Below are 14,045 nucleotides of genomic sequence, written 5' to 3' on the forward strand. Positions count from 1 at the left end.
AACATTTTTGTTAATTGAAATAAAGCAACTAAAGTTTAAATTCAGGCACTAAAATAATTTAGAAATATATTTTTTAAAACTAATACAAATTTACAAAAGCACACATCAAATTTTAAAATAATTTAAAATGAAAAAATAAATGCTAATTTAAAATATTATTAAAAACTAATATACAAGTAATACTAAAACAGCACTGGTTCATGAGCATTGTTTTTTTTATTTACTGGCTTCATAGTTCATTTAGGACAATCTGCATGATTCAGGAGTCCACAAAATAACTTGCATACAATTCATAAATAATTTCTGATTCATTTGCTTTATTACTAGTCACCTAAACTGCAACTTGGAAAAAAATTACAGTATGCAGAGAAACATTTGTGGAAACAAAAGTGATAATTAGATTGGATAGTTAGGTGTATAAAAAGTGACCAAAGACCACGTTGTCTTCTCTCGCAAGACATGCCTTAAAGACATTTTTCAGGTTAAATACAATGCAAGCTTTATGAGGCACATTGTTGATTACCACAGAAAAAAAAATGTTGAATTGAATGTTTATGTTGTCAAAATGCATTTACAAGCCTGGTATGCTTCCATTTTAAGTGTACTTTTTCAGTGCGTTTTTTGTAGGGTAACTCAAAATTATTTTTGTGGTAATTAGCAGCTTGGCGTCATTAGAGCTCAACTTGTATTGAACCCAGAACATTCTTTGAAATGAATGGCAGCTTTGTTTTGTTTGTTGGAGGAGATTTAGTGGTTGTGAGTTTATCTTAACATTTTTAACTATGTGGAAGCAATTTATGAGTTCAAATTAAATTCAGCTTAGCAAGTAGAGACGCAAAAAGCTTGGGAGCAAAAAGGACAGATGTCAAATGTCTCTTTACACAATCATAATTTTGACTATAACAATTTTATAAAGATGAATGCATGTATTCATAATTTTCACTATAACAATTTTATAAATATGAATGCATGTATTCAACTCTGTCATTGTCTAAATGTCAAAACCAAGTGTAAATGTTACTATTTGCCCTGTGTTTCTAGATGCCGCTGTGCTGCTGTAAGTGTGTCCTGTAAGTCCTGGTATTTTGCCAGCTTGCAGGCTTCCTCTAGTTTTGCCCAGCGGTAATCCTGGTGCTCTTCTGAGAGAATGACCTGTGTGTTTGGGTCACAGATCTCTGCCAACCAATAGAGGACTTCTTTGTCCTTTCCCCGGACCTGATAGCGCAACCTCTGCAGGAACCCATCGATAATACGAAGGTGATCTTTACCTAAACCCGCTTCTTCCTGTGTTTCTCTTAAGGCGGTGGTGAAGTCATCCTCTCCAGGATCAACATGACCTTAGAGGGGAGAACAATGTTATTCTTACAGTAACAATAGTAAGAAATTGCAGATAGCCACATGGTTTTACTGATAGGTCATGTGACAAACTGTAAAAAGTTGTGGCTTATTTAAAAATTAAAAAAAATTGTATATATATATATATTCATATTTAAAATAGAAAAATGCAATACACTGTTACATTATTTAATTTAAATAATTTATATACATTTTTAAACTCATGCCTATTAGTGTCTGTTGACATGGTGCATATCTTGACATGTTGCAGTGTGTGTGAAGACCTATTGTAGATGATTTACCTTCTAGGTATTTGTTGTTTTTGTAGAATTAGTCCCTCTCTCTTTCTTTGCTTCTGGTCATGTGACTTAAAGGTAACTGTGCCTTGACAAAGTAGGTTACTAATTTAAGTGGTCTAAATGTAATTATATGTCTATATATCATCTGTGGAAGGCATAGGACCATAAAATGTTCGCCCAATCATTGCATTCGGACTGAATGCAATGATACGATGTCCTACCTGCCTGTCAACGTGTCGTGCTCTGAAGGGAGGGCGGGATCTGATACTTTCAAAGCTAGCTTGCTCTTGCTAGCCACTCCGAAAACTGCCTACCTTACCTTTAATCACCAGTACTTGTAGCGGCGGTTGTGGTTTACTTTAATTCCTCAGCAAAATGTTATTTTTTTTATTTACTTGAACTGTAAATTTGTATAAATCTTAATTTCAAGTGAGGATATTTATAGGTGGAGGATATTCTGGTAATGCCTTATGGACTCATTTTCTGTTAGTAGAGATAGACTTTATGTTGAAAATAACCCATAATATGTTCTTTTAAATTGGCAGAACTAAAGGTAAAGCTTTTGGTTTCGAAAGAAATTGATAGTCCAGTGAATTCAACACTAAAAACCATCATGAGAAGCTGTGAGATGCACCTTTGGGTGGTGTCCAATGGTGTTCTCCATAGGATGTCTGCAGCAGCAGGAACTCTATATTATCAGGGGGAGGGTGCTGGGCCAAACGCCGAAAAATGACAAATCCACATGCCCGCAATACCATGACCTGGAAATACACAATCTAGTAAAGCACATGTAACTGTCAATTATAGTTTTAACATAGAACATGTTTCACTTTGCTTTCTTAATTAAAATGATTTTTTTTCTGGGGGGGTGGTAGACCCACCCAATACTACTTGTGTCGTGGCATGGGGGGGTCTTCTTCTTCTGGTAATCAACTTAATAATATGAAATTAAACAAACTTTTTGTCAAAAAGTGCTGCACAATGAGCTTTAAAAAATTAAAACATGGAAGAATTGTGATTATTCCTTTAAAAATAGAGCTTTGATGATAATTTATTTGTATTAGTGCTAGTATTATTACATTGAGACGGATCTAAATTCTACTCTACAGCAGTAATATATTTCTGTCAAGTTAAACCGAACTTTTATTTTGACGAGTTTCCGTGAAAACTATTGAGTTTCTGCGTGTTTGACATGACGATAGTTTTTCTCAAATGAAGGGGGTAAATGCTCACGAAGGGACTTTCAGAGCGGATCTAGAGACTGGAGATGAAGTTCATGCGATCGTGTACTAATATAGGCAAAAAACAGCGTGAGCATCACACGTTCTTCAGTGTGTGTGTGTGTGTGTGTGTGTGTGAGTGAGGTAAATGAAACTGTGGGAAAACTCCTTTTCTCGATGGCTTGAAGCCATTATTTTAAAACACAGTGCAGCTGCACAGCGAGCACAGAGCAGAGCATCTTGCTCGCTCATTGGCTATGCTGCAGCAACTACACGAACCTATGGCGAGGCGGCTGAGACGTTCGAACCTATCAGGTCGCTTCACGCCCAGGGTTCTGAGTTTCTGATTCTGAGTGCCCTGACAGGCCAGACCAGATTCAAATCATCATCTTCCAACGGGAGAAGAGCTGATAGCGATATCACCTGGGCTATGAATGGTTTTAAGAGCACCTTAGGAATATAACTGTGTCTTGGTCTGAGCACGACTCTGGAGTCGCCAGGCCCAAACTCAAGGCATGCAGTGCTTACGGTAAGCGCTTACAGGTCGCTTACTCTTTTGACCGACGCAACGCCAGTGCTAGCAGGAGTGCGGTTTTGAGTGAAAACGGTTTAAGGTCCGCCATCTGGAGTGGCTCAAACGGGGGGTCCTGTGGGAGCATTGACCAGAGGCCGGAGATTGGCCTGCCAGGTTGGAGGCATCTGTTGAAACCACTTTCCTTCTCGAGACCAATCCAATGTCTACACCTGACTGGTACCAGTCGGTGCGCTTCCAAGGGGTCAGGGCCGGGATCCACCCTGATGCGTATGTGACCGGAGCGCCACGCATGAGCTGGCACTTGGCATTTCAGCCGTCGCTTTAGGGGACGCATGCGCAGTAGGCCTAGTTTGAGTACTGGCGACGCAGAGGCCATAAGGCCCAAAACCCTTTAAAACGTTCTGAGTGGCCTGTGAGAGCCTGCTTTGAACGACATCGCTAGCTGCTGAATAGTAAGGGTGCGGTCTGGCAAGAACCATGCTTTCATTTGTCTCGAGTCTATAACTGTTCCCAGGAAGACCGTATGATGGCTGGGAAACATCGTGCTCTTTGCAAGATTGATCCTGAGACCCAGGCATTCTAGATGGCTGAGGAGCCAGGAACTGTGTGTTAGCAACTTGCTCTCTGATTGGGCCAGAACGACCTAATCATCGAGTTAGTTTAGGATGCTTATCCCCCATTGTCTCAAGGGCCAGCCAGACTATATTCGACTAGGAGGGCTTCCGACACGCTGGGAACGGGTAGTGCTTTGCAGGCTTTAGGCGTCAGTGAACTTCAGCTGCTGGGCGGGGCTGAAAAGTCGTCAGCGCGGGCTTGGCTGGCTGAGGGGGCGACGCTTTCTTGGGGTGTCCCGAAGCCAAACTCGAGCGCTTGGGCAGAAAATGTCTCATGGCCTGCAATGATTTTTGCACCTCAGTAAAGCGCTCGGAGAATCCCTTCACCGCTGGGCTGAAGAGGCCGGTGTTAAAGATTGGGGCATCAAGGAAGGCGGTTCTGTCAGCGTCCTTGATCTCCGTAAGGTTTAGCCAGAGGTGATACTCCAGCACAACCAAACTGGCCATACCTCTGCCGATCGCCCGTGCGGTGGCTTTTGTGGCGCTCAGGGCCAAGTCAGTGGTGCTGTGCAAGTCCCCAAAGGCCTCAGGGTCTGGGCCAGTCTCATCCATAGAGCGGAGGAGCTTGGCCTGAAACACTTGAAGTATTGCCATAGTGTGCAAAGCCGATGCAGTCTGTCCGGCGGCGGTGTAGACGTGACCGGCGAGGGCAGATTTCGTTCTGCAGAGCTTGGATGGTTGCACCGCTTGTTTCTCCATCCGCTAGAGGTGGGTGGGCAGAGATGCACGGCCACAGCTTCCTCTAGGGGGGGCAATGTGTTTTAGCCCTTTTCCTTAGTGCTGTCGATAATCGAGAGCGTTGCTGAGGTTGAAGTTTTCAAGCGCGCCGAGTAAGAGGCGTTGTGTACCACGGGGAAGCAGGGTGCTGGTCTTTGACGAGGGGTCTGCTGACGCCCCGGCAGAAACCACCCTTCGAGACGACTTCTAGTGGGCTCCTGAGGCGGAGACTGGGGCCGGCGTGGGCTCGATCGGTTCTTTTTGCAGTTTAATATTCACACACAGGAGTCTATATCGCAATTTGATTTCAAGTGTACTGAACAGCTTTTAATTTATTAATCAAAAATTTTACAAATTCCGCGTTATACCATTAATTCCGTTTTGTTTGGGAATACATTTTTGTCATTCTTTGGCGGGTCGCCGTAAGCACATGCAATACAGTTTTAAAACAAATAGGTTTCATTGTGCTTTCTAAAAGTAAACACTGCAAAATACCTACCTAAATACCTAACATATGTAACTACTCTTTTATTCTTTGATTTGTAGAATCCTTGCTGAGAAACCCACATTAAACTACTCTAAGTTGGTCTTAGCGGGTCTGTTTGATGGTTTTATAGGAGTTCCAAAATCTTGGCACTGGATAAAAATGAAAAACAACAGTGAAACATGTAGTAGACAGTTTGGGCACAAGCCTTTTAAACCACCTAGTTTAAGATGTTTTTTTGCCCACAGGCGACCTTCAGGTCTCTTAAACGCGTTTTCAGTTATTTAAATACAAATTGTGGGTTAGAAATAATAGTGAATAAATTGGACTCGTAAGTGTATCATACATGCACTTCCTAATCTAGACAAGACAGCAGGCTAACACCATTCAATAGCCACTCTTAAGTTATGTCTTGTTTTAACTTAAGAAATTATTCTACTTACGTCTAGCCGGTAATGATAGAATCTTCCTTTATGTTTAGAACAGATTAGAAATAACCTTGTTCATTAATAAGCGAATGACACATGTAAAAGAGCTAAATATGAAGGCTACTTTCTGTTTTGATAGCGCAGCTGTGGCGCAATGATGATGTACTAGAGTACGCAGTCTGAGTCGCTCTCTGATTGGCTCCCTAAGTGGAATTTAAATAATAAGAGTTTAGGCATTTTATTGTGTGTTTTAAAGGTAAAACATACATAAAATGTTATCTGGATGGGGAAATGACGTATTATTTAATTAAAAAAAATAAAAGAAATAATTGATTTAAATAATGTGATATGATGCCAATAATAGATAGTTGGGCACATTACAATCAAATGATCCTTTTTAAAACTTCCATTTGGTTTGTTAGATCTCGAAGTGTATTAATCTTTTATTTAACGATGTGACGTTAAGTTTTAAACATTAAACATAGTTAATGTTAAGCGCGTTGCGCGGGTACTGCTCTGCAGGGCTGATAGTGCTGGACGCAACACCCGGTGGGCTTGAGATAACGGGATCTGTCAGACCAGAAGACGTTACTGGACGCACATTTCACAAGATTCACAACGACCAAGACAAGGACAAGGTAAAATGGTTTAAAATCTTTGCTCAACAATGTCCATATATATTAGCATACATGTACAGTTAAAGAGTTAATTTAATTGATGGATTAAAACAATTAAATGTGTTAAATGCTAATGCATTTGTCTTTTTAACTGATTTGATACGTGGTTTGAGAAGCCTAGCTGATTTGTCTATAAGATATTGGACCTATTATAGACCTATTTGTATTCACTTTAGAACAATATCAGGCTACTTTATAAAAAATTTGATAGTATATAATTTAGAATTTTGTATATTTTATTTGTAACTAGAAGGCTATATATATATATATATATATATATATATATATGTATGTGTGTGTGTGTGTGTTTATTAGGCTATACATGTATACATACACCGACAGTATGTAACAAAGTTTGTAAATATATACATGTGTGTGTGTGTATGCTTTGACTGTGTGTGTGTGTATATATATATATATATATATATATATATATATATATATATATTCACACACTGTCAAAGCATATACACACACACAAATATATATTGTAAAGTGTCACTGAAAATATTTTTAATTATTTAATTATTTATTAATTTAGTGTATTGCATTGAAATAAGTGAGTTATAGTTATAAAACTGTTTCCACAGAAGACATAAGTAAAACCCCACCACATCCATGGATGAAAAGAAGCCTTCTCGTTTGTATTTTATCGGCAAGAAAGATCATCTCATTCAGGCCAAGAGAATGACTGTAACTCTGGATGGAAGAGACATTCTTATTATATATCATCAGAGAACTTTCCATGCAATGGACCTGCAGTGTTACCGTGAGTAGCATGAAAAGCATCTTTGTTTTTTTTCTGCACTAGAGGGAGACAAAGTAGCAGACTGAGCACTGTAGCATTGCTGTTGAGCATGTGTGCCAACTATAATACTAACAGCATAAGCACAGAACCAGAGGTCATTTTCTCGGGTCAGATGACTCTAAATGTCTGATAATGACACTTTTTTTTTAAACAGATGCTGGCAGTAGCTTGGAGACAGGAGATATTGAGGTAAAACCATTTCTGTTCAAGCAGCTGAATCATTCAGTGATCCATAGAAGCACTTGAAACGCTTTGTTACCTCCCATTTGAACTCTGACCCTGTTTATTGTTTCATGCATAGGAAATCAACAACAAGCACTGTATTGTGTGCCCAAAGCACAAGTATAAGATCACTCTGGCTGAAGGTGAGGGGTTATACAAGGCCAAAAACCCCTTGGAAGAAGATCCTACCCTGCGGTGGTATTCCAAAGGCATAAAGCAGAGAGTGCACAAAGTGATGGAAGTAGACGAAGACATCTTTGTGACGTTGTCCAATTGCCCTGGGTGGATTGAGTCAGACTATTATCAGACTGAGACGGGCAGGGCACAACTGAGAAAAGAACAGGAGTCGGAGGATGGAGAAGCAGACGTGAATGCAGATGAAGACTTTTAGTCTGGCAGCAACAGTGAGACGAGAGCTTCAGAGATCCTAAGGGAACTGCATATATTAAGATTGATGATTTTAGAGTCAGTCTACTTGAATAAAACTACGATTTGACATCATGAATCAAAAAAATATCATACCCTTTTTTGTGACGGTGTCAGGCTCTCTGTACACCTCCATGATTCATAGTGATGCCTGTCTTTCAGCCCAATTTCTCAACTGAACAATGACATAATGTTAGTTTTAGCAAAACGGGAAATTGTTTTGTATTAGATGAAAATGTGCATTCTTATATGGATAATTTTTTGAAAAATAAAATAATATATCCCATTATATATATATATATTTATATACTTTTTACATTTATGCATTTGACACGCTTTCATCCAAATCCACTGCTTTCAATGCAATTTTGATACATGTCCTGGGAATGCTCTACTGTATTAGTAACAGGAATGCAATAATAATAGTAAAATAGTAAAAAAATAGTTTTAATAATAATAAACTTTTCTCGTATTATGATATCTTCGGGTATAACAGGAATTGGTACAATCTATTTTCAATCCATGAGCTCATATTGACATAGATAATGCCATGTTTAGTTTCCAAAGTTTCAAATCTTGGAAGAATCCAAGCTGATTCTTGCACAAATATTTTACTTGGCATTCGATTATTATTTCATGCATGAAATATACTGAAGAGAAACACTGACCATCAGCTTCAGGTGAAGCAGAAAGAGTAGATGGCAAAGTGCCAGAAATCAGACATCATTAATTGGCATACATCATAATTAATTTTCATATTATAATAAATAATTCCATTTGTTTGGCTCCGGAATTCTTAGACATCGTTCATAATTTTGTAATTATGTGAGTGCCATTGTTGGAATGGTTTTACAATATAGCATAGTCTGAATGTGTCGTCTAATTGTCTCTCATTTGATACACTGACACCTAAAAATTGCCACATTAGACCCAGCGGAGCACAACTCGAGACAATGAAACAAGCCCTTCTCCCCACGTCAGTCACACATCCATCTCACCCTTGGTTGCCAAGTCTCGGGTTGTCCCGTGGAATTTATACGTTAAACTTTATCCACAGATTCTATAGATAATGCTTGGTTTGAAAGATGTTATATTCTACCAATGATAAAACTGAGCTAGATGCACTGATCAGTGGCTAGAAGTTTTCTGAAGAAGGGCCACTGGTAGGTACCTTTTTGAGATGCGTTTATGATCCCTACAATATAGTGGTTTTCAATTTGCAATGCAGTGACTGTAAAATTTGTATTTTAGGTGTGGGAATGGTATATTTTGAGTTTTGATATTTGGGATATGGCCATTAGGCTATTTTTGTTTGGCCATTGGATTTTGTTACACAGACCTGGCAACCTATTCCACACCTCTGATTTGTACTTTACAACTGACCCTTTTGCTCCTCAGGATAGTGGGTCCAAGATCAACGCTGAACCACCAGCAGACCTCTTAGACTTATGGACACTGTTGGACTGTGCGGTCGCTGATAACATTTGACCTATTGAGTGTGGTTAGTATGGCATTTACTTTACACAACCGTGGGTTTTGAAATATTACTGCTTATTATTGCTGTTATATTGTGTTGTGCTGATGCATACCTGTGTTAGCCTGTATACTTTTGTGAGTGTTTTGAGTATGCTTTAATAATGTGCAGTTCTCAACTCTGCAGAATTGACAGACCTTTATTGAATACTTGATTCTGATTGGCCAGTAGGCCTGTATCACGTTCACTTACTCTACTGTTCAAAAGTTTATGGTTGGTAGGATTTTTAAAATATTTTTCAAAGAAATCTCTAATGCCGTCAGGGATGCATTTATAGATTAAAAAATAAAGTAAAAACAGTAATATTGTGAAATATTATTACACTTTAAAATAACTGTTTTCAATTTAAACATTTTAAAATGCCATTTTAAAGCTGGCTATTCCTTCAGAAATCATTTTAATATGCTGATTAAGAAACATTTCTTAATATCAATTGTTGAAAACAATTTTTCTTTTCAAGATTATTTGACACAAATAATTATTTTAAAACAACAGCATTTATTTGAAATGGTAATATTTTGTAACATTATTAATGTCTTTACTGCCACTTTTGATAAATGTAATACATCCTTGCTGAATTAAAGTAATATTAAAAATAATTAATAAAAATTACAATTAATGTAATGTTGCATAACTTGCCACAATATCTAGATGATAATGCCATAGCATTCACTGGTTTAACAAAGGATAAACTATGCAGCAGTGTGCTGAGTAAGTGAAATGTATTAAATGATCCAGAATTATTGATTATGAATCTATTTCGCTGAGAGCAGAATCTTTAATAAACTCAAATGGTGCCTGTTTAACAAATCGAAAGGACAAGAAAAAGACTGATATCCATTCATGCCTTCTCTTCTCATACTGCAGTTATGGACTCATCTAAAAAAGAAAAAGGCCCAACGCTTGAAGGGCCGCTAAACAAGGCCTGTTGTCGTTTAATGTCACTGAATGGACTGTTATTCCTGTTCTCAATGAGGGATAATGTGTGCAGCTTGTGTAAGATCAGGGGTTACACTTCCATGTGGTGGCTGTGATCTTCGGACCAAGAATGTACACGACAGGCACGTGATTGTGCATTGGAGTAGAAATAAGATTCTGCATGGCAGATGACCTACAATAACCCACCCTGCCTTTTAGAAACAAATGTTCTCAATGTACACCAACCAAGCAGCCTTGAATGGAAAGGACTGTAGCTCGATGTCTGTCATGAGTAATCCTCAGTAGATAATGAATTCTGGAAGTTGAGAATACTATATTTAAAGTAAACCCAACTACACTGTAAAAAGGGACTTTTTTTAGGTTTTCAAAACTATATGTACATTTTCTGAGGAAAATGTGAGTGGTTCTCCCATGTGTAAACAATATTATGGTGGTAAGATATGGCTTGTTTATGTTGCTATATGGTTGCTAGGGTGTGGATAGGCTGTTGCCAGGGGGGTATTTAAAGACTACTTGGCAGTCTGAGTCAAAAGAGCAAACCCCCACGTCTTTATGTTGTTTTGATCTAGAGTTATGGCCCATTCGATTTACTACACGATTGCTAGGGTGCTCTTAATGGTTGCTAGGGCGTGGCTAGACAGTTTCCAGAATGAAACCTAAAGCCTACTAACATCCTGTATCAAAAGAGACAACTTACATGTCTCTACGTTGTTCTGCACAGGGTTCTGATGATTAGAAAGTGCTTGCAAGTCTGAGTCCAAAAAGACCACCCCCATGTCTCTACAATGTTCTGATCCAGAGATATCCATATCATTCTTTTTCAGTGGAAGTCTATGGGGTAGTTTCTAGGGTGCTGTAACTGCACTGTAAAAAACAAAAAAATTGTTTAAACTTAAAAAGGTAAGTGTTTGTGCTTCCTAGTCAACTTGAAATGTGAAGTTGTACTAAGTGACAACTTGGATATTTGAGTTGACTAAACTAGACGAAATTTTAAGGCAGCCTGAACACTTACTTATTTAAGTTGAAACAAATTGTTTTACAGTGTGGTTGCTAAGGCATGGCTAGGAAGTTGAAATGACCCCATTTATTGGCTGCTTGCTAGGCCGAGTGAAATGAGCCCACCCCCAAGTATGGCTGGACAAAAATGGTATACGCCCGATCGCTTACTTCGCAAGCACCACTCATAAAAAAAATACTATTTTGATTTTTCTATTTCAAAATTTCACGTTTAATTCAATTTTTTGCTTGCCGTTTCTTTGTAGTTGTTTGTGAAATTTACTAGCAATATCTGAATGCAAATTGTTTCTACACCAAATTGTTTTTCAGTGTTGCTCAGTGATATGAAATAACACCTTTATTTCATCCTATAATTCAGCAATCGTCCTGCATGTAATGATAATGCAAAGCTTTTCTCTTTGAGTTCAACATCGATGGGTGGTGGACTATATTAGACCTGTTTGGATAAAAAGCTTGTTATAGTAGAATTAAAATAATCCTTTGAGGAGATCACAGACTGACTGATGGAAATAAGGTGTGATGGGAGCTTAGATTCGTTGCGGCTCAGGAGAGATGATGCTATTTTGGTGATCTCAGAGGGGGATCTGAAGGGTGCTGAGGCTGTTTGGATGTCATATTGTGGCAAACAAGGCAAATTAAAATATACACAACACTTGGCTAAAAATAGAAGTGTTCAATTTACTGAAGTAATGCAGATTGTTTATGAATGGCATGTTGGGAAAGAATTGTGTGAGTCTAATGGCAACTAATTCCTGGAAATGAAGAGAACAGCTTTTATTCTTTGCAGATTAGGTTATAGGGTCAAATGCTATTTTTAAACAGCGTTTTCAGCGTCAATACTTTGCCTCAAGGAGATCGAAAATTGACTACACCTTTGTTCTACACCAGTGGCTCTCTATAGGGGGCCTCAGTTAACAATTTTTTTTAAAGATTTAGAAAAAATCCTGCTGCAAACAATATTTAAAATCTTTGTATTCACAGATAAATATTGTTTTTCATTATTCAGAGGCTGATATAATTTCATTTATTTATTTATTTAATCTATATTTATATATATATTAAATAAATCAGTTACCTGTTCCCTTTGTTCTAGTTTCCTGCCAGTTAGGACACTCGTGCCATCAACTTATCTGTTCATCATTTAGTTTGTTATCATTATGTATTTAATTTCCTCCTGTTCAGCTCATGGTTGGGCATTGTCATAGTTTGCATGCTGTGGATTACCTGAGTTTGTTTTATTAATAAATCTTTTGTTCATTGGAACCTTTTTGAGCACGTCATCATCATCATTATCTGGACTAAACTGTGACAGATGCATTAAACTGATCAAAAGTGACAGTAAAGACATTTAAAAACGGTATAATTTTTTCACAAAAATATTAAGCAGCACAGCTGTTTTCGACATTGATAATAATAAGAAATGTTTCTTGAGCCACAAATCGGCATGTTAGAATGATTTCCGAAGGATCATGTGACACTGAAGACTGGAGTAATGATGCTGAAAATTCAGCTTTGCCAACACAGTAATAAATACAATTTTACAATAGAAAACAGTTATTTTAAATTGTAATAATATTTCACAATTGCAATGTATTTTTGATCAAATGCACGAGACCACTCAAAAACATAAAAAAAATATCTTACGGAGCAGCAGTGCAGGTAGCCTATATACAGTGTATACAGTATACTGTTTTCGCTTGGCAGATAGTCTGAAAAAAAGTCAGGCTCAAATATGGAGTCTAATCAATGTTTATTGTTTATATCATGCAATAAATGCCTATTATTAGCCTACCACTGCAACCTTTTATGTAATGCAAAACCAATGCAATCAGTGCATTGAAAGCCCATAATATTGAGGTAGTACAGTTGTGTGGGTCAGCACACGCGTCCCACTCGCATCATACAGTGGTGTCAGCATGCAGCATGTCTAATTAGTGTTGCTTGTGAAAGCAAAGCGTAAATATTGTTATCTCACACCCAAAAGGCCTCTTGGATCCCCTACCGGCCTCTGCCATGTCTCAGCTCAGGCATTGCGGTGTTTTTTTTTACTTTGGCCAGTCTACTGAAGGACTGTGGGGGGCTCCCAGGGGCCCAAAACCGATGTGATTTGTTTTGCATGCGAGCCTTATATGTTTTTGAAAATCTGGCAGTGAGACTGCATTTTTATTTGTTTGGAGTAACAGTCAAAGACTTTATAATATCATGTTTTAACTGTCAAAGACTTTATAATATCATGTATTAATGACTGAAAGTGCCATTGGTTTGAACAGACAAGACAGCAGAGGCACAGCACTAACACGACCAGCCTGTGTGCGGTGTGGACAGCAAGTGTTCACGTTTGCTGAGTCAGGAGGCTCCCACTCGCGCTGCCGCGGGTCTTTCTTGTTTTACCCTATATTCTTATCTCATTGACCCATGAGCTTTGACGTTATGCTCAAGTGACGTCTGGTTACATTGCTCACATCGTGCCATGCGTCCCGGGAAGCGCTGGATCCCTGTTTTCTGTGGAGTATGAACTTGTTTCTTCTAGCGCAGGATCCACTGGATCTTTTCTGCCTGGATGTGTGTGTTTACAGCCGGATCGTTGCGCACCTGACACTCTTTCACTTTTACAGCGCGTGTTTAATGAATGAACCGTTCGCCTTTTCATTCTACTGACGGATTGTACCGTGTCCGACCTTCATTGCGGAAAAAAGCCGGAGACTGATGTGAAAACCCGCCGCTGAAGTACGTGCTGAGCCTTGTTCCAGCGGACTGCTGTTGTGATCATGTAAGTATGCATATGATTCA

General features: G+C 38.5%; 3 protein-coding genes across 5 annotated transcripts in view; 2 read left to right on the forward strand and 1 right to left on the reverse strand.

Annotated features, from left to right (window-relative positions):
- Positions 1-197: 197 nt before the first annotated feature.
- nudt2 (nudix (nucleoside diphosphate linked moiety X)-type motif 2) lies at positions 198-5,806 on the reverse strand. The gene is made up of 3 exons (XM_077193325.1): positions 5,648-5,806; positions 2,269-2,395; positions 198-1,337 (listed from the first exon to the last, which is right to left on the reverse strand). Exons 2-3 carry the CDS (start codon positions 2,390-2,392, stop codon positions 1,021-1,023), a joined length of 441 nt encoding a protein of 146 aa, XP_077049440.1. The 5' UTR covers positions 2,393-2,395; positions 5,648-5,806; the 3' UTR covers positions 198-1,020.
- rfesd (Rieske (Fe-S) domain containing) lies at positions 1,125-8,051 on the forward strand. Of its 2 annotated transcripts, none has more exons than XM_077193312.1 (4): positions 1,125-1,257; positions 6,900-7,078; positions 7,272-7,306; positions 7,419-8,051. In XM_077193312.1, exons 2-4 carry the CDS (start codon positions 6,928-6,930, stop codon positions 7,728-7,730), a joined length of 498 nt encoding a protein of 165 aa, XP_077049427.1. In that variant the 5' UTR covers positions 1,125-1,257; positions 6,900-6,927; the 3' UTR covers positions 7,731-8,051. The 2 variants fall into 2 exon arrangements, with proteins under 2 accessions (XP_077049427.1, XP_077105040.1); XM_077248925.1 differs by lacking the exon at positions 1,125-1,257 and adding an exon at positions 6,150-6,270.
- Positions 8,052-8,255: 204 nt separating this feature from the next.
- The window catches only part of rhobtb3 (Rho related BTB domain containing 3), a 33,985-nt gene continuing 28,195 nt past the window's right edge, over positions 8,256-14,045 (forward strand). Inside the window, exons 1-2 of one of the 2 annotated variants that reach the window (XM_077193338.1) lie at positions 8,256-9,266; positions 13,871-14,025. In XM_077193338.1, coding sequence (XP_077049453.1) covers positions 14,024-14,025 — 2 coding nt within the window. In that variant the 5' untranslated portion in view covers positions 8,256-9,266; positions 13,871-14,023. Of the gene's footprint in view, positions 9,267-13,469; positions 14,026-14,045 lie in introns of those variants that run through there. The other variant, XM_077193345.1, reaches the window with a different exon arrangement.

Source organism: Siphateles boraxobius, unplaced genomic scaffold (genome assembly GCF_051911475.1).
Source record: "Siphateles boraxobius isolate OS27281-9 unplaced genomic scaffold, OSU_SipBor_1 11, whole genome shotgun sequence".
Classification (NCBI taxonomy): Eukaryota; Metazoa; Chordata; class Actinopteri; order Cypriniformes; family Leuciscidae; genus Siphateles; species Siphateles boraxobius.